At 37.0% G+C, this 20,962-nt stretch overlaps 1 protein-coding gene across 6 annotated transcripts in view; it reads left to right on the top strand.

The window, feature by feature from the left end:
• LOC139148481 (DNA repair-scaffolding protein-like) overlaps positions 1-20,962 on the top strand; it is a 60,211-nt gene that overhangs the window by 10,154 nt on the left and 29,095 nt on the right. For 3 of the 6 annotated variants that reach the window (XM_070719949.1, XM_070719947.1, XM_070719948.1), the window contains exons 4-7: positions 9,199-9,273; positions 10,240-10,448; positions 11,891-11,982; positions 13,869-14,073. In XM_070719949.1, the coding sequence (XP_070576050.1) occupies positions 9,199-9,273; positions 10,240-10,448; positions 11,891-11,982; positions 13,869-14,073 (581 nt within the window). Of the gene's footprint in view, positions 1-9,198; positions 9,274-10,239; positions 10,449-11,890; positions 11,983-12,172; positions 12,203-13,406; positions 13,436-13,868; positions 14,074-20,962 lie in introns of those variants that run through there. The other 3 variants (XM_070719950.1, XM_070719952.1, XM_070719951.1) reach the window with 3 other exon arrangements.

The raw sequence follows: 20,962 nt of genomic DNA, 5'->3' as shown, positions 1-20,962 counted from the left end.
TGTTGCAGGCTCGATGATGTCATCAGTATCGGCGTTCTAGGTCACGTGCACAGCTTACAAGTTGTCAACAAACCCGCGCGGCAATCCAACTCAATCGGGCAATATTTAGCGTTTGTATGTCACTACAGGAGCACAAATTTGGCTTATTTCTTCACTGAACAACATTTCACGATGGATGTAAGAGAATAACATGTAATTTCGAACATAAAAAAAGGTTAAAAGTTACAAATACTGGGGCTTTAAGTGAATGTATCACAAGCTTCCCACATCACTAGATACATAAATAAAGCATTGCATCTGTAACTTTAGACATTATGGCATGAAGTTCAATACAAACTAGGTTAGTGCAAACCACAAAAGTTAAAGCCTGGCTCAAAATATTATAAATAAATAAATAAATAAATAAAGATATGTATGCCACAATGCCAGCACATTTTGGAGATGAAAAATAATTGAGCCCATGAAATTGTACATTCAATTTTGCCCATATTCAAAAAAAAGCTCAAAGAATTGATTGCCCAATATACTGTTATGTTGTGCTCAAATCATTGCATTCGGGCTTTTGTCCTGTCAAAGTGAATAATTTATTCATTCTTGACCCATTTGAAACGGGTGTTACAATCGCTTTTGAAATAGGGTTACACACTAGTTGGCGATGTAGAAATGATAACATAAAAATCTTTAGATTTAACTTTGTGTATCAATGATATGCCGAAAGAGAAAATGTTAATGTTGCCGAGTTTTTGATCCGCAATACAGAGTGAAACTGCTGTACATTTAAAAACAAGATGACATCCCTGACTTTTCTGTGATGGTATAACCAGCGGTCAAACACAGAACATTCACGCAAGATGCTAACTAGCAAATGGATGACACAAAAGTGGATTTTGCAACAGAAGCCCTGTCAAATTTTTTTATGAAAGCTGTAGCATCTTATTATGATGCATAGTCCACCTTGTATTCCAATGCTCTACTTATGCCTATCATTTCTCAACAAAATAGAAAGTTAGTTTCACATATCCCTACTGCCTGTTTTTGCTCTTCCATTTTCCCCTCTAGTTTATTGTCAACCATAGAGGTACTGTAGACACTGCTGCCTCCATGTTCAACACATTTTACAGTATCAAAAAGTTTTGCATTCAATTGGGGCAATTGTAGAACTAAATTCAACATTTACATATGCGACTCTTTACACAGATGAGATTTCAAGTATTTTAGCTGATAAACTTTTACACCAGCTGAAATTATCATGTTTTTCATTCATGAACCTCACAAATTATCATTACATTGTGTAGAGGAAACCACCTACATACAATGATGACAACATGCAAGAAACTGGAGAGTACAAAATGTTGTGACTGATAACACAGTTTTATTTTACTTATTTAAAATATTGAAATATAACACATTCATGATTTATATTACAATCCAGTAGCTCTCATAACCATTGACCAGATAATGTTCCTCCACAGATACATTTCTTTGTTTGATTCCAATGAGCTGATCTTCTTGGCTCACATGCATCATGCGGGAATGTCACTGATGTTACAGGATGATCAGCATTTTCACTCTAAAGAAAGTGAAAACCCCAACATTTTATAGAGCTTTGATAATTACATTTCTTACAAGAATTTTGGAAGGATACATAGCATCATCTTATCCATCAGTCTGGTCGTGGTTGAGAGAATGCAAACTTATTTTATTTCAGGGATTAAAGCATTCACCATGCTAAGTGTCTAGTGAATTGATGACCTGTGCTCCCGGACATATTCACTGATGCGTTTCTGTCATGTGTGTGTGCTTTAACTTGTATATCCGTGGAAAAAGTATAAAGAGTATAAATGTCTTCTGATAATAATTCCATTTTGTGACTCATAGTAGTGACTTCGTACAATTATAGGGCATGATTAGGGCATGATTAATCTGCAATACAGTTACATTAATTCATATAGTATATTGGGAAAACTCAGCCATTGGTAGAAGTTACTGATGCCACCCATTTCATGTCGCTGCATGTAATCATCCTTGTCCCTTGTGATTACCACATTAAAAATGTACTTATGGGTTCTGTTTAGGAAAAAACATAAAAAAGAACAGAAGGATTGAGTCATTTTTAATTATAAAATTGTATCTTAACATTTGTATTGTTCTAGGTGTGTAAATATTTCTGGATGTAAAATCTTTTTTTTATATCCATGTCTAGATGCACACCCTTGAAAATCAACACATAAGGCCAAAAAAAAAGAAATGTTTCTGGTCAGCGCGCGCGTCACTTGAACAACAGTGCGTCACCCATTTTTTAGCTCCCATAGCCATATGTATATATGGCAATGGAAGCTATTCTTATAGGCCAGGGAAATGTCTGTATGTATGCATGTCTGTATGTCTGTATGTCTGTATGTCTGTCCGTCAACATCAAAAACTCCAAAACCGCTGTACATTTCATCTTGGTATTTGGTGTGTACATGGATGATGGGCTGTAGATGAGATTTTGTTCAAATGAAGTTGTCATTGCCAAAAATATGCAAATTAAGTGAAAAAATGTAAAAACAGTCAAAATTGAAAAAACTCAATAACCACTGAGCAGATTACATGAAAAATTAGCATGTAAGTACTTTGGGCTGACATGAAATGATTGTGCACATCTTGGGTCAGTATCTTGGACTTGCTATTTTTCATGAATTTTTTTGTAATTTTCTCCCATTTTTGGTCAAAAAATCTCCTGCTCTGAAACCACAAGTCCGATTGATTTGAAACTTGGTATGGAAGTGCATAGGAGTCACCTTTCCCAAATTTGAGCAAATCGTGGTGAAATTTGCATATTTTTAGTTTACACGTCCATAGACTCCCATGTATAAGGCAGATCTCCATAGACTCCCATGTATAAGGCCACGAAAAATAAAAATTTAGTTTCTCATCATATTCATATTGCAAAAAGGATGCAGTGACACAATTTTTAGTCCCCACGGATGAAGTCCAGTGAGCTTATAGATTGGGTCATGTCGGTCTGTTCGTCCATCCGTGAGTCCATCCGTTCACACAGATATCTCGGATATTTTGACAAAATGTCATGTGACCTTGATGACCTTTGATCTCAAATATACATATTTGTCCATAACTCAGTAACCACAAGTGCTACAGCCTTCATGTATGGTATGATGGGACACCTTATGACGCCACATATTGTACCTCAATAATTATGCGCATATCTAATTTTGAGCGAGCCAATAGAGCTAGAGGTCTGATTTTTGGTATATAGGGATAACTTAGCAATACAATTTTTTTGACAAAATGTCACATGACCTTGGTGACCTTTGACCTCAAATATACATATTTGTCCATAACTCAGTAACCACAAGTGCTACACCCTTCATGTATGGTATGATGGGACACCTTATGACGCCACATATTGTACCTCATTAATTATGTGCATATCTAATTTTGAGCGAGCCAATAGAGCTAGAGGTCGGATTTTTGGTATATAGGGATAACTTAGCAATACAATTTTTTTGACAAAATGTCACGTGACCTCGGTGACCATTGACCTCAAATATACATATTTGTCCATAACTCAGTAACCACAAGTGCTACAGCCTTCATGTATGGTATGATGGGACACCTTATGATGCCACATATTGTACCTCATTAATTATGCACATATCTAATTTTGAGCGAGCCAATAGAGCTAGAGGTCTGATTTTTGGTATATAGGGATAACTTAGCAATACAATTTTTTTGACAAAATGTCACATGACCTCGCTGACCTTTGACCTCAAATATTCATATTTGTCCATAACTCGGTAACCACAAGTGCTACAGCCTTCATGTATGGTATGATGGGACACCTTATGACGCCACATATTGTACCTCATTAATTATGTGCATATCTAATTTTGAGCGAGCCAATAGAGCTAGAGGTCTGATTTTTGGTATATAGGGATAACTTAGCAAAACAATTTTTTTGACAAAATGTCACGTGACCTCGGTGACCTTTGACCTCAAATATACATATTTGTCCATAACTCGGTAACCACAAGTGCTACACCCTTCATGTTTGGTATGATTGGACACCTAATGACGCCACATACTGTACCTCAATAATTATGCGCATATCTCATTCTGAGCGAGCCAATAGAGCTGGATGTCTGATTTTTGGTATATAGGGATAACTATAGGAGAGAAATTTTTTGACCAAATGTCATGTGACCTCGATGACCTTTTACCTAAACTATATATTTATGTCAATAAATAAGTAACCACAAGTGCTATGTCCTTTGTATTTAGTAGGATGGGAGACCTTATGACAACACACGCTTTACCTCATTAATTATGTACACACCTAATTCTGGGCAAGCGAATAGAGCTAGAGATCTGATTTTTTGGCATATAGGGATTAATTAGCAATATAATTTTTTTCAAAATGTCATGTGACCTCGATGACCTTTGACCTTGATTATACATATATATGCATATTTCAGTAACCACAAGTTCTATACCCTCCAATTTTGATAGGATATTAGACCTTAAGATGTCACATCTTGTACCTCATATATAATGCGCATATGTATTTCTTGGCTGGCCAATACTGCTAGAGGTCTGATCTTTTTTCCCGATTTAGAACCATAACTTAGACATGCCTCATATGTTTCAAATTGGGAACAACGACATAGACCTATGTGCCCATAGATCTCAACATATACACTCCAGTGATACTTCTTAATGACCACATTTTCCTGCCTCATCAAGACTAATACTCCTATTACAAGTGGGGACTATGTCATTGTAAATGACTTGTTGAGTTAATGGTTGCATCACAGTATTCGATATATCTAATTCTGTATTTTTTCCATTTTATATTCTGAATAATTACATTAAACATATTTCACTGTCTCCAGTACATTTCATTTAAGTATTTTCACTTCATGCACTTTATCCCTTTCACACATGTTCAAATATCTGACCAGAGAACAAACACTAAATAGTCCAGGATGGGAGCTACAGTGTCATTGACGCTATTTTTTCTGTTTGTGGCCGGCAGCCGTGGCAGACACCAAACCAAAATGGCTGAAGAGAAAGACAAAATTCTTTGGGGGGAATGATCAGTGACTGCATGAACAGTATATATGTGACTATATTGATAAAACTATAAAACTGACCCTCCTCCCTCCCTTGAGGCAAAAAAAAAAAAATAAATAAAAAAATAATAAAATGCGCGTCACCGCACCATTTTTTAAAGAAAGACCTGACCAGAAACTTTTTTTTTTGGCCTAACCTACCTATCACCAAAAAATACCTTTTCACTCTGTTTTGCATTTTTCCGTGTCGTGTGGTGTGCATTCAACATCACCTCTATTTCCCCAACTTTATTGTATCAGGCAATTTCCTGCCCAGAAAGGAAGTTATTTGAGAAGGTATAAGGATGAGATCAGTGGTGAAATAAGTTGTAGCATCAAAGCTAATTTGCCTTTTATTTCAATTGGGCCGCATACCGGTAGTATATACTTACATGTCTTCCTGTAGTCTTTGTTGACAACACCCATATTGGCACATCCACAGATGGTCTCATACTGTTGTTCTCATACATCACTTAATGTGATCATATGCAGCATTCCATAACAAAAAAATATATAATATTAAAGCACGACATTTACATGTTCACATTATTGAAGGAAACAACTATTAATAAGTGTACATCCTCGTTGCACTCTCTTTCTGTCTCTCCTTTTTCTCAAATTGAAATGGAATAAATCATTTAAAACTAATACTGTTAAGCAATCAGATTTACCGTACCTGTAATTTGCTAAGAATTTACCATTTGACAGAAAAGAAGATGAATACCAGGAGAAAGGGTGTGATTCACAGATGGTGGTGTTATGCTTGAACTGCAGGCGTCCAGCATGACCTATCATGTTTGTCTTGGCGCACTTTGGCATTACACACCCTACTATGATCACTCAGACATGAAACCAAATTTTGGATGGAGGATGGTGTTGTCAAAAAACCTTTTCAGTTGTCTTTCTCCATCAGTAGCTTGATTAATACCTCTCTCTCTCTGAAGGGGCAGCAAAATCAATATTGCCACGATTCGTTTTGCCACAAACTCCCCTATTAGGGGAGTTAAAGTTTTCGTTGCTTGATTGTTTCAATGGTTAGATATGACGGAATGCCGACTGCACAACTCACCATGATGAAAAGCTGCTGACCAAATGTCATCAAAACTACCATGACAATAGACTAATGAGAGGGTTGAAAGACCAGTTTATAAAGACATTATTTTCATTATGTAAATTTTGACCTTCACATTGGCAGAGACTTTTAGAAGGACAAATACAATTGTGATTGCATATTATGGAAATGTGATGTTCAAAAACAATGCTCACAAAGACAATAGTTTGTTACCGAAATGTAACCTTCAAAAATGACACTTGCATTCTCACAAAGGCATTTAGTTTACCACATATATCTAACCTTTACCGTTCTAATGTGACTTGTAAAATGCAACCCAAATATGTTACAACAATAGCAACTTCTTTTTTGCACCCGCAAAAAAAATAAAGGTATCTCGATTTTAAAATATTGCTCATGAATTTGCCAATTTGTGTCGTTTTACCTGGCCATCTCACTATATAGCAATATGCAAATCTAGGATAGCATGGGACCTTCTAGAACCTAGAATCTTGATGAGATCACACTTTTCTTTGTAGTGCGGCATTTATTGAAAATGTTCACCTTTTACAGCTCTTATGATGAATTTGGACCCATTTTGAACCAGAATAAGCCCAGGCTGAAGGGAGGAGATAATACATCTACCTGTTCCGTCTTTTTTTGTCTTCCTGTTACAGCAATGGAATCACAGTTGCTGTCCATATTTTGTATTTTCGTCTTTTGGAGTGGCAAAAATGTCTGAAAAAGTCTTTGTACAAGACAAATCAAAAGTGTAATGGCTAGTCATGATAGTATTTAGGCGAATGAGGACTTTGAGAATGTGTAGAGAACCTGCAGAATAAACCAACAAATACCGGTATCTTGGACCAAACAGGACTGGTAGAAACAGCACAATTCACACCAACTATTGTGAGCCTCCAGTGCCAATGTTTGCTATAATTGGAAATGTCATTTGGGTCACAATTTGAATTTTAGTAAATACCATTGAAAAACCTGTCATCGGAAAGATAAGAAATTTCAAACAAGTAGTAGCTATTAGAAAATCATCGTCCAGAACATTACACTAAAATTCCAAATCTGGAAGTTTTGCTTTGGAAGTTGATTACTCTTGTCCAACCAGGCATAGAACAACCAGGCATACAAGATGAGATAATTTCACTTGTTTTGGAGAAGATATCAATGTGAAAATGGTGGTATGATTGGATGAACGTTTCAGTGGGACACAAAAATGAAAACTAGAAATGTCTGTACAGTTTCACGTAGCCGAACATCACCATTGACAATAGTCTTGCTTCTGCTGTCTATGACGTCACAAAGGATTTTTGCAGAGTTACCTGTACAGGAACAAAGGGGACTGTTACCCCTTGTTTCTTTGTTTTTTGGCTTGTTGGGTAATCTGGCTTTCTCAACTTTGTGAATTGGTAAAGTAGACGTTGTCTAACTATTCCTTAGGGTCTATAATTATACATACCAGTACATTATGTTGCCTGTATGGCTAGCATTTCTACTGCTAACATATTTTATCATGATCACAACTAAATAGTGTCTCTGAACTTGTGTGTTCAACATGTCTCGCTTGATGCACCTAAAGTAACTCCTGAACAAGAAAACATTATTCGTGGTTTGTTCACTCATTGTGGATGGGAGCTTCAAGAAGAGTTTGAAGGCAATTGACATGACAACACCATTGGCAACAGTCTCCTGAACGACAGTGGCATCATGACAGCAGATGTAATGGTCCCAAGGGACTATAATTCCATTGAATGTGAGTACTGTCTGTGTCAACCTTGCATCACAACATCCTGGCAAGAGTGGCTTGGAGAGGGTCGGAGGCTGAGCGTCCTAAATGCCGTTGTCAGGAAATGCATTTATAGGAAGTATTGGACACTGTTTGATAGAAGAGGAGCGTGGAGAAATGTACTATATAGTTGTTCTATACTTGTTCAAAAAAATCTGAGACAACTTGCGTCACTGCAGTGTTGGAACAAGTGTGGTCTCTGTACGCAAACCTGCCTAACCAGCCATACAGCAGCAATCGCTGGGTGTAGATGACATTTATGGTAGCTTGTGTAATCCAAATGCACACACAAACCAAATAGCCCTTTTCAGGGCCACCAATTTTTCAAGAAAGAGAACCACCATATGTTGATTTCAATCGTGTTCTGAGCACTGCGCTTCCTGGTCGAACTACGGTATTACCCCACTCACCATGTTGATGAGTGTGCTGCACAAATAAATGTGAAAATTCACTGCTACTGGTACATCATCCGAACCTGAAACAAAAATGCAAATGCCTTTGCAGGTTAAGGCTAGGTAGTACTACTACAGACGACTTTCGAAGTTATGACGTTACCTCCATGCTAACACATGGGCTGAGCTATCTCAGCAGATATGCGCTTTGTTTACTTTTTGTAATCGATCTTGTGTATAAATGTTTGTGCATTTACACCTCTCCGCCATTCCTCAGTGACTGACAGCAGTTAAAATGAGTAACAACCGTTTTTAGGGGAGCACCTGACTGTCCTGAATTTGATTTTCCTTCAAAATCTTTGCCATGTCAAAAAAATGTTTACATATATCTGGTTTATCATTTTGTGTTCAGTGTGTTTATTGGAGTATGGGAGTTGTTATTATCTCAGTAAGATTTGCTTGAGACTCATTTTGGGTGATTTTCATGGAGCTAACTACTCAGACCTTTTACTAGTACTCACTCAAGGGCCGTCATGAATTTCCAATTAGGTAGGGGGCCTTTTACACTCCACACTGAGGTTTAACATATTCACTGCTTGTGCCAAAATTATGCTGAAGTTTGAAAAATGTGCATGAGTTGTGTAGTTTACTGGCAGTGGCAAATTGTACAGAGAAATCAAATCATCAGTTATCTCAGATGTCTGGTCATTGATTTGAGAAGTCTTGTCACTCTTATGTGCTTTAACCAATAGATTTTGGACATTACATGTCTCTGGTTGATGGAATAAATATGATATTCAAATGACTACAGTCCATATCTTGCCTTCTCTGTACATCTTCCAGGAATCTGACTCAGATATCTCAACTTATGGCTCTCCTTCCCAGGATGTTAAAGATCGTCTTTTATCCCAACCACAGGTAAGTGGTGATGTACCGGGCATTTGAGAAATATCCTAGAGTGTCTGTATGAAATATGGGATCCCAAATGAAATTATGGTTGCCAAATATGGCACCTGTAATATTAAGTATGATGAGAGAATTGAGAATTGGAATTCTTCATTTAAATTCTTAGTTGTAAATAAAAAGTAATATGATATTGCTCTTTTATTTTAGGGGCCGAAGCCTTGCAGCTTGGGCCCCTATTGGTTTTACTGGAGTTCAATATTCTTCTTCTTCAATCTTCTTCTTCCTCTTCCTCTTCTTCTTCTTCTTCAGAATTTGCAAATTAAATTGCATGCAGTCACGTGACTTTGGCCACCATATTGGATTTTCGAAAAATACCAATTTAATCTTAAAAATCTTTTTCTCCAGAATCAATACACCGATTGAACTGAAAGCTTACTCATGTCATCCCTAGAGCTATCTCTTTCAAATTTGCGAAGGACATTTGGATCGGTCACGTGATTTGACCGCCATATTGGATTTTGCAAAAATCCTAATTTAATTGTTAAAAATCTTTTTCTCCAGAACAAACACACCGATTGAGCTGAAATTTTACTCAACTTATCCTTAGTGTGATCTCTATCAAGCTTGCAAAAGGCATTTGGATCAGTCATATGATTTGGCCGCCATTTTGAATTTTGCAAAAATCCTAATTTAATCTTTAAAAATCTTCCTCACCAGAACTGACACACCGATTGAATTGAAATTCTAAGACTTTTCCAATTTCAAATTTTGTACATAATATCATCAGTGCAAGATCTTTAAACCATGTTAACTGCTTGGGCCCCGCCAACGCTGCTTGCAGCTTTAATTGTTCTTGAAATTTGAATTATATTTCAGTTCCATAAAAAAATAATCTATGCATGTCATGCTGATTTTTCAACAATAAGTCATTCTATCATGTAGAAACTAAGAATTACTTTTTCTGTAATACATACCTAGGAAGACATGTCTCCGAACATCTCTATGCCAAGTTCACATCAATCATCAGTGTCGTCTGGTAAAGGCAACACCAATGGATGCTGTGATAGCAGTCCAAAGAAAGGAAGTGATTGGTTGAAATCTGTTCAGTGGCAGACACCAGACAAGAAACCCCAAGTAACTTCACTTGTGCAACCTGATTCCACCAGAAAGTCAAAGAAATTTGTGAGGTAAATGATTACTATTTTTAAGAAAGTGATTTTTTATGTGCAGGTTATTCAGGTTTTCTTGTTTTGATAATAATAACAATCTGTTGCCATTGTGCATGATATTGTTTTCATTTATTGTGAAGTATTACATTCATGTGACCATGCTTTTTTTATCGTAAATATGCTTTCAAAGCACTTCTCTTCCAAACTGATGCAATCTTTCATGACATGTCAATAACTTGTTGAACAAATCCTCTATTGTATCATCTGGACTAATGCTAAGCAATGTTTTAGAACTAATTAGAGGCCATCACTTCAAATGCTGGTATTTGAATTAATACTCATGATGCACAAACCTTCATGAAACATGAATATTACTTCTAAAAGTCCCGATGCATTGTACTACATAAAAATACTAACACTGTTGAACTTGTTCAATGTCACCCTGCCAAGACTCAATGCAAAAGTTTTGTTTGAAGTCCAACAAGTGCAAAACTCAAGCGACTTAAGGGCGCCATCCCCAACAGCACTTTTAAATATTGCAATGCGGTAATATATATTTGCAGCAATTTCAAGAAAACCTATCTCTGAATTGGCTAAAGTACACTGGCAATTCTGAGGAACAATTTATTTATCATGCCTGGCCTAATCTCATACATTTAATCAGTAAGATAAGCATATAATCCTGCATGATGATGCTACGTTCAGACAGGAAAAAATTGGAAACATTTCTGTGACACTATTTCCATTTTGCAAACACAGGGGATTAATAGTTTGAGTCCGCTTGCGTCCATACTCACAAAATTAAGTCTTTGTTTTGGTGTTAAAGCTGGCTTAATGCGCTCCCTCGAGTTCAAAAGTGTATATGACCAAGCATACATCATTGTTACGAAATGGCTAACATGAGTGCTGACATACTTTCATACTGCCTGTTGCTGTCAACAACTTCTTTGTACTTTAGTTTCAATGCCTTTATCATGCGCTGGAACTGATCAGCTATCCTGTTTCAGGCCTTTTGTAAAGCCCTTTCAGTATTTTCCTTTCTGCATTCTCTGTATACTTTCGTCTTCTCAGACTGAGATAAGCAGACTGATCTCAACGTCAAACCAATTATTGCCATGGAATATAGTGTTCTATTAGGCAGCCATGACGAAAGAAATTGATATTGGTTATTTCTTATATTTTACAAATACCTGTCACGTAATGGAGTTTAAGACAGCTCTGAAGCCGCTCAGTCCGTCCACTCAGCGAGTTGCGGATAGAGTTAATCCCTACACCAGCTCAGGTCTAGCCGGCTAAAGCGTCCTAAATTTGAAACGTTTCAGAAGCACTTCGGAGCGTCTACACATATTTTTTTGTGCCAGTATTGGAACAGACCCGTTGTAGATGCGTTTTAATGGCCAGTGTGTGAACTGCACATATGTCATGAAGGTATTAAACTGATTTTATTTCCCATGAATCAGAGGCGGCCTTGCAGAGCGACTGCAACAGATCCTGTTGAGAGAGAAGTCTTCCATGGCATTCTGGTCACATCACAATGCAATGAACAGTACAGGTGGGTTGTATTCTGGTCACATCACAATGCAATGAACAGTACAGGTGGGTTGTATTCTGGTCACATCACAATGCAATGAACAGTACAGGTGGGTTGTATTCTGGTCACATCACAATGCAATGAACAGTACAGGTGGGTTGTATTCTGGTCACATCACAATGCAATGAACAGTACAGGTGGGTTACATTCTGGTCACATCACAATGCAATGAACAGTACAGGTGGGTTGTATTCTGGTCACATCACAATGCAATGAACAGTACAGGTGGGTTGTATTCTGGTCACATCACAATGCAATGCAATGAACAGTACAGGTGGGTTGTATTCTGGTCACATCACAATGCAATGCAATGAACAGTACAGGTGGGTTGTATTCTGGTCACATCACAATGCAATAAGCAGTACAGGTGGGTTGTATTCTGGTCACATCACAATGCAATGAACAGTACAGGTGGGTTGTATTCTGGTCACATCACAATGCAATGAACAGTACAGGTGGGTTGTATTCTGGTCACATCACAATGCAATGCAATGAACAGTACAGGTGGGTTGTATTCTGGTCACATCACAATGCAATAAGCAGTACAGGTGGGTTGTATTCTGGTCACATCACAATGCAATGAACAGTACAGGTGGGTTGTATTCTGGTCACATCACAATGCAATGCAATGAACAGTACAGGTGGGTTGTATTCTGGTCACATCACAATGCAATAAGCAGTACAGGTGGGTTGTATTCTGGTCACATCACAATGCAATAAGCAGTACAGGTGGGTTGTATTCTGGTCACATCACAATGCAATGAACAGTACAGGTGGGTGATATTCTGGTCACATCACAATGCAATAAGCAGTACAGGTGGGTTGTATTCTGGTCACATCACAATGCAATGAACAGTACAGGTGGGTTGTATTCTGGTCACATCACATCACAATGCAATAAGCAGTACAGGTGGGTTGTATTCTGGTCACATCACAATGCAATGAACAGTACAGGTGGGTTGTATTCTGGTCACATCACAATGCAATGAACAGTACAGGTGGGTTGTATTCTGGTCACATCACAATGCAATGCAATGAACAGTACAGGTGGGTTGTATTCTGGTCACATCACAATGCAATGCAATGAACAGTACAGGTGGGTTGTATTCTGGTCACATCACAATGCAATGCAATGAACAGTACAGGTGGGTTGTATTCTGGTCACATCACAATGCAATGCAATGAACAGTACAGGTGGGTTGTATTCTGGTCACATCACAATGCAATGAACAGTACAGGTAGGTTGTATTCTGGTCACATCATTATGCAATGAACAATACAGGTGGGTTGTATTCTGGTCATATCACAAAGCAATGAACAATACAGGTGGGTTGTATTCTGGTCACATCACAATGCAATGAACAGTACAGGTGGGTTGTATTCTGGTCACATCACAATGCAATGAACAGTACAGGTGGGTTGTATTCTAGCCACATCACAACAATCAAAATTGTACCATCATTAAGCTGTTTGTATTTTTAAAAGTGAACAATGCATTTTTGTGTGAGTAGTTCAGTTGTCCTTTGAAAAAATGTATTCTAAAATAGTCAAATGCACTTTGATTTTTATATGACGGCAATCACAGACCTAGAAACACCAAGATTTTATATTGTGAGTTTATTAAAATATACACGTCTATACTTTGCAAGACAAAATAAAGTAGGAAGTGAAATCTTTCTACCAGTATGGAAGATGAACTGTGTCCGTTTATTATGTACAAAATATGAACATCAGTATTTAGTGTTATTTCTAGTTTTAGCTGGTACAGTAGTAGCTTGTATTTGTTTCTGGGTAACATGCTCATGTAGTGTATTTATCAGATTTTGTTTTGTCTTTTATGTACACAGGAAGTAATGGAGGGTCATCATTGACAGTAAGGTTATTATCGTTGGAAGTTCAATGCCAGATGAGAATAACAAAATGTGAAGTGATTTCCAACACTGACAGTCAAGGCAATACAAGTCCAACCACTATCTTTGTACTGTTCACACCAACCATAAGTGATCAGCTTTGCTTGGTTACTGGTTCACTTGTCAAGATTTATCCACCCTGGTATGTTCTCAGTTATTTTCATCAAACCCTTCATCAGTAGGTGCCTCAAAGCACTTGTTACTCACTTGATGGACCTGTTACTCACTTGGTGGCTGCATACATTCTGTGGCAATGTTTGGAGTTATGATGATACATATAAATCATCATCACTGAGGGCGCTACTTTCATCACCAGCTCAAAATCTGAATGCCATTCATATTTAGCTCAGTGCTACTGCAGTGGCTTATAAGAAATTAACCAATTTAACCAATTTATTGAAATTGTAATGCTACACGATTATTGTATGTTTTGGAGAACAATGTCGTAAAGCATACTGTAAAACATGTTTCAATTTGCAACAAATCTATTCATCCTGGATTCCACTCTTTGGTTAAAAATCTTTGACCAAAAATGAATGTACTTATGAAGTTCACTTAATAATAATAATAATAATAATAATAATAATAATAATAATATTGATGATAATAATGGGTTCTTATATAGCGCTCATATCCACAAGTTCATGTGATCAAGGCGCTTTACAATTATTATTACCCCTGGTCACTGGACATAATATGATACCACTCAACTCCCTGGGGAGCAAACAACAGCTCACATGTGCAGCCAATAAGCGCAGCAGAGCTAAACGCACACATTACAACCACTGTCCTACCAGGTACCCATCACTCCTGGGTGGGGAGAAGCAATGAGGAATAAAGTGCCTTGCTCAAGGACACAACACCATAGCCATGCCGGGGCTCGAACTCACCATCCTTTGATCGTGAGTCCACTGCTCTAGCCACTGGCCCATGATGCCTCCCTTGCTGAATTTAGCTCCAAGACTCTGAAAGAGAAAGTCAGTGCTTGAACTGCTTCAGCAAATTTAGTCATTTCATACAGTACACTCACTGCCACAGTTAATTTAGTCAATTCATACTGTACACTCACTGCCACAGTTAATTTAGTCAATTCATACTGTACACTCACTGCCACAGTTAATTTAGTCAATTCATACTGTACACTCACTGCCACAGTTAATTTAGTCAATTCATACTGTACACTCACTGCCACAGTTAATTTAGTCAATTCATACTGTACACTCACTGCCACAGTTAATTTAGTCAATTCATACTGTACACTCACTGCCACAGTTACAGTCAGTGCCATTATCTTCGGTGGGGCAAGTTGGTAATTACCTACCAATTTAGCTAGGGATATTGCAATATACCAAGGAACTTCCTAAGCCAAACTCTGTTTCCTATCTGGAGCGGCAAGATGAGATCTAAACAAACACAGCGGGTAATGAGATTTTACAGCCAGCATGGTGATCTGATAACTGGGATGAACCATTTTCATGTAGGTTCGTTCAAAGGGAATGGAAACTAAAAGGAATAAAACACGATCTTAAGAGATCGTATCGTGCCTTGTCTTCTTTTTGATAAATATTACACATAACTAGGTTTGAAAAAGCTGCATGAAGTAACATCATTACAAAACATGGTATTTTGTACAAAAGTTTGAGATCACCCCATGTACATTGATCTTTCAAAAGCCGGTCTTTACTGTGTGGTTCACAGGAGTCTAATTCAAAAGCAATCAGCGACTCATAAAAAGTCAACTTTACAGTCTGTCTGTCTTGAAAGCTCCATCGAAATTCGAGACAAGATGACAAAATTGTACAAAGCTACATGAAGCTGAAACTACGGTAAATATCGCTCAGAGAATAAATGCACCACAGACGGCACTTCAGCATGTCATCGCCCATCTCATTCTCAGTACCATTGCCCAAAACATCCTGGAAGAACACAATCAAAAAGTTTGACATGACCTGCACAACTAGTTGCTTAATTTTTTGTGGGTGAAAAAACCCTTTGATAGCATTAGCAGCCAGTAAAATATTGACAAAATACTTTTTTTAGAATACTTGTACTGTAAAAAACCAGCCGGCAATCAGAACAGTGTTCAACATACTACACAATGAACTGAGCCACACATACAAAATCACTACCAAAGTTCCCTCTGACCAGCTAAATTACTGAAACATAAAGCGGACAGTGGAGTACATTATGGTTCATCCCGGTATCAGATCACCATTGGTGGCTGTAAAATTTGTTACCCGCTGTGTTTGTTTAGATTTCATGGTGCCGCTCCAGATAGGAAAACAGAGTTTGGCTTAGGAAGTTCCCTTGGTATATTGCAATATCCCTAGCTAAATTGGTAGGTAATTACCAACTTGCCCCACCGAAGAATAATGGCCTTAACTGTAATTTAGTAAATTCATACTGTACACTCACTGCCACAGTTAATTTAGTCAATTCATACTGTACACTCACTGCCACAGTTAATTTAGTCAATTCATACTGTACACACACTGCCACAGTTAATTTAGTCAATTCATACTGTACACTCACTGCCACAGTTAATTTAGTCAATTCATACTGTACACTCACTGCCACAGTTAATTTAGTCAATTCATACTGTACACTCACTGCCACAGTTAATTTAGTCAATTCATACTGTACACTCACTGCCACAGTTAATTTAGTCAATTCATACTGTACACTCACTGCCACAGTTAATTTAGTCAATTCATACTGTACACACACTGCCACAGTTAATTTAGTCAATTCATACTGTACACTCACTGCCAGAGTTAATTTAGTCAATTCATACTGTACACTCACTGCCACAGTTTAATTTAGTCAATTCATACTGTACACTCACTGCCACAGTTAATTTAGTCAATTCATACTGTACACTCACTGCCACAGTTAATTTAGTCAATTCATTCTGTACACTCACTGCCACAGTTAATTTAGTCAATTCATACTGTACACTCACTGCCACAGTTAATTTAGTCAATTCATACTGTACACTCACTGCCACAGTTAATTTAGTCAATTCATACTGTACACTCACTGCCACAGTAATTTAGTCAATTCATACTGTACACTCACTGCCACAGTTAATTTAGTCAATTCATACTGTACACTCACTGCCACGGTTATTTAGTCAATTCATACTGTACACTCACTGCCAGAGTTAATTTAGTCAATTCATACTGTACACTCACTGCCACAGTTAATTTAGTCAATTCATACTGTACACTCACTGCCACAGTTAATTTAGTCAATTCATACTGTACACTCACTGCCACAGTTAATTTAGTCAATTCATACTGTACACTCACTGCCACAGTTAATTTAGTCAATTCATACTGTACACACACTGCCACAGTTAATTTAGTCAATTCATACTGTACACTCACTGCCACAGTTAATTTAGTCAATTCATACTGTACACTCACTGCCACAGTTAATTTAGTCAATTCATACTGTACACTCACTGCCAGAGTTAATTTAGTCAATTCATACTGTACACTCACTGCCACAGTTTAATTTAGTCAATTCATACTGTACACTCACTGCCACAGTTAATTTAGTCAATTCATACTGTACACTCACTGCCACAGTTAATTTAGTCAATTCATACTGTACACTCACTGCCACAGTTAATTTAGTCAATTCATACTGTACACTCACTGCCCCAGTTAATTTAGTCAATTCATACAGTACACTCACTGCCACAGTTAATTTAGTCAATTCATACTGTACACTCACTGCCACAGTTAATTTAGTCAATTCATACTGTACACTCACTGCCACAGTTAATTTAGTCAATTCATACTGTACACTCACTGCCACAGTTAATTTAGTCAATTCATACTGTACATTCACTGCCACAGTTAATTTAGTCAATTCATACTGTACACTCACTGCCTTAGTTTTTAGACTGCCACATGAAATTTGATAAATACCAATTTAATAATGATCTACAAAAAATTACAGAGCTGAGTCATAGTACTTGCAGTTTCTTTATTATGTTATTCTATATAGGTTTACATGAAAGATTAAGTAGTTTGGGATCAGAGCCACTTTTAACCTTTTTCTAATGTGCTTAGCTCTACAAAAGTGAAATATTACGATGTATGCATTGTAATTTGATGAGTTTCTTCATAAGGCCAAAGTAATTAAATTCTTTGTTTTGCGTCCACTCAAAATGGGAAAAGGTACGCGTCTAGGCGGCTGAAAAACACACACAAGAAAATTAACACAATGTAATTTGATTGCAGCGAATAAAAAATTGTAACAAAATTTTAGTTCAGAAAAGCTAAGCGGTTATGTCCTAAAATTTCCTATTCAAATACACTGTGTGTGTTTTTCATGAAAACCTTAAAAACCTAAGCGGGTGAGGACGCAAAACAAAGAATTTACTTAAAGAATAATTACTTTGGCCTACATGTAAGTGTTTGTAGCTAGGCATCACCAAGAGTCTCAGAATTTAGATTTCAATATTGAAAAAAAATTAATTCTTCATCCATACTTGACACTAATCATTGGTAAAACTAAGGCAATCTCACTTATGTTTACACATTCAAGAAGTTGACATACATAATACACTATTGCAGCCAGGACATACCCTTGCGACAGTGTCTCCAAAACAGAACCCATTGTCCCACATGCTCACGCACTGTGGGTCACCGTGAACGCACTCATTAGTCAAATGTGTTCTATGGGTGTAGTCTGCAAGTAGTAAATATCTGTTACTGATGATGGCCTTTGTTTTGCATGATTATTTTGAGGCTTATATTAACATACATGTACTTTCAAAGCAGTGATTAAAATTAACTAAAATGCTACACTTGGTTGCAATCTGACTGAGCTCTGATTGGAGGCGGATACACGGTTTACTGTAAAATTGCCTGAAATTAAGGCATAGCGACACGGTCCTGGTAGCTTGAATTTTTGTTTTTTGTGAAACTAATTCATAATAAAATAATGCAATATTTGATTGACAACTGATGCATGTTGTCCCTAAAATGTGCAAAACATCCCCAAAAATAAATGGAAGTGGGACACCGTGTCCCCTGTTTACAATTCCTGGCTGCAACACTGATAATATTATCATCCTCAAAATCTTTTTAACATTTGTAATATTTTGTATGATGAGGCAGCTTCTTTCCCTGACATCACCCATACAAGATTTCCACATCATGCTCACATGTACAACAAACAGCAAACTTCATCTTGGGAACATTTTTGCAAAATCTTTCCTCACCAGAGGTGAAAGACTTTTATTGTGTATTCTCAACAGATAAGATTTCAAAATTCTATGTCCTTATGTTTGTACTGTTGCAGTGATGTAATTTTCATAATATCTAAAAACAAAGATTACCGGTACAGTACCAAACTTACATATTGTTGATATGCTATTCTGATTTTCAACACTGTTTTATGGCGGCAAAACTGCCAAAATTGGCCCCCAAACATAAGCTCTGCCATAGCTCCTCCTGTCAGTCCTCAAGCCCTACAATAGACGAAACCTTTGCATCACATGCAGTGCACACAGTGTCACCTTTCTTTTTAGCTACTATAGACTATAGTCTATAGAAGCTATTGGGATGGGTATCCGTCCGGCGTCCATCGTCAGTTTGTATGTATGTATGTATGTATGTATGTATGTATGTATGTATGTATGTCCGTTTGTGAGGCGTCCGTCCACTCAAATATCTTGAGAACTGCAGTATTTACTGATTTGATATTTGTTGTGTAGATGAAAAATAGGATTTTGAGAAACTGTTTTTTTTTTATTTTTTGATATCGTTGAAAATAGGCAAATTAATGCCAAAAAAGGTGTTTTTGGTAAAAAATCTTCTTCTTCATAACCGGTGGTCAGACAGCTTTGTTATTTGGTATACAGGTCCCTAGGAATAACCCAATTTAGATTTGTTCAAATTATGATGAAATATGCAAATGTGTATTTTTAAGGAATTTTTTTGTCATTTTTGGTCAAAATTTGACTTACATTGTATGTAATTCTTGTACTGTATAAACCCTATCAATTCACCCAGAAAAAAATAATTAATATGATTTTAAATAATTGAATTAATTGGGAAATCATCAAAGCCAAAATAATTTTAGTGTGGAATTATCAGAAAGTTCAACTTTTTTTGACAGTTCATAGTGAAATGCTTACCATCTTGGAGGATTAAAACATGTAAAGGCAACTTTCCTGAATCCCAACTTTGATATATTCTGAACCACCATTTATGTTATCTAAAAGAAATTGCTCATAATAGTTTGTCATGATAGGGTGGTCAAATAAATAGAGGTAGATAGATAGATAGATAGATAGATTTATTTCAGTACTACTGGCCTCCGGCCAAAAAGTACAAAAACAAGAGCAGTACATAAGATACGGATCGCTAGCAATTGACAAAGTAGTTTTACAGTCCATATGATAAGCAAACAAGGTTTACAAGTTGAATCTTTGATTATTTAAAACATCATCACGAAGCTGAGTGGCAGAAAAAATGTAGTTTCCTAGTTTTCTTAAAGTTGTGGTATTTATGGAAGACAGAAGTATCTTAAATTTGTATAAAAGCGGTGGATTATAATAATAGGGATCAATAAATTTACAGCGCAGGTCTCTATACATTGGGCAAACAAGGAGAAAATGATATTCATCTTCAACAACATTCAGACCGCATATTTCGCACAGTCTCTCAGCTCTCGGAACATTATTCCAACGGCCAGTTTCAACCCTTAAAGTATGTGCAGAGGTTCTAAATTTACAAAGAGCTAATCTGAAAACAGGTTGTTTTATACAAAGTAAATATGGCTCTAAAATAAGTTCTTTTTTAAATGAAGCATAAGTATCCAGTTTCCGTGATTCACTAATATCATCGGACCATAACTGCATATCGATATCAATACATCTTTGTTTAAATATTTTCAAAAATACTGCTTCATCTCCAACTCCTTGATGTTCCCACACTTCACCAAAACCATAACATTGCAATAAATATCGAACGCTCTTAGCCCACAAATCATACCTACTTAGATTAATG

This window comes from Ptychodera flava, chromosome 13 (assembly GCF_041260155.1).
Source record: "Ptychodera flava strain L36383 chromosome 13, AS_Pfla_20210202, whole genome shotgun sequence".
NCBI lineage: Eukaryota > Metazoa > Hemichordata > Enteropneusta > Ptychoderidae > Ptychodera > Ptychodera flava.
This window is presented reverse-complemented; position numbering and strand designations above follow the sequence as displayed.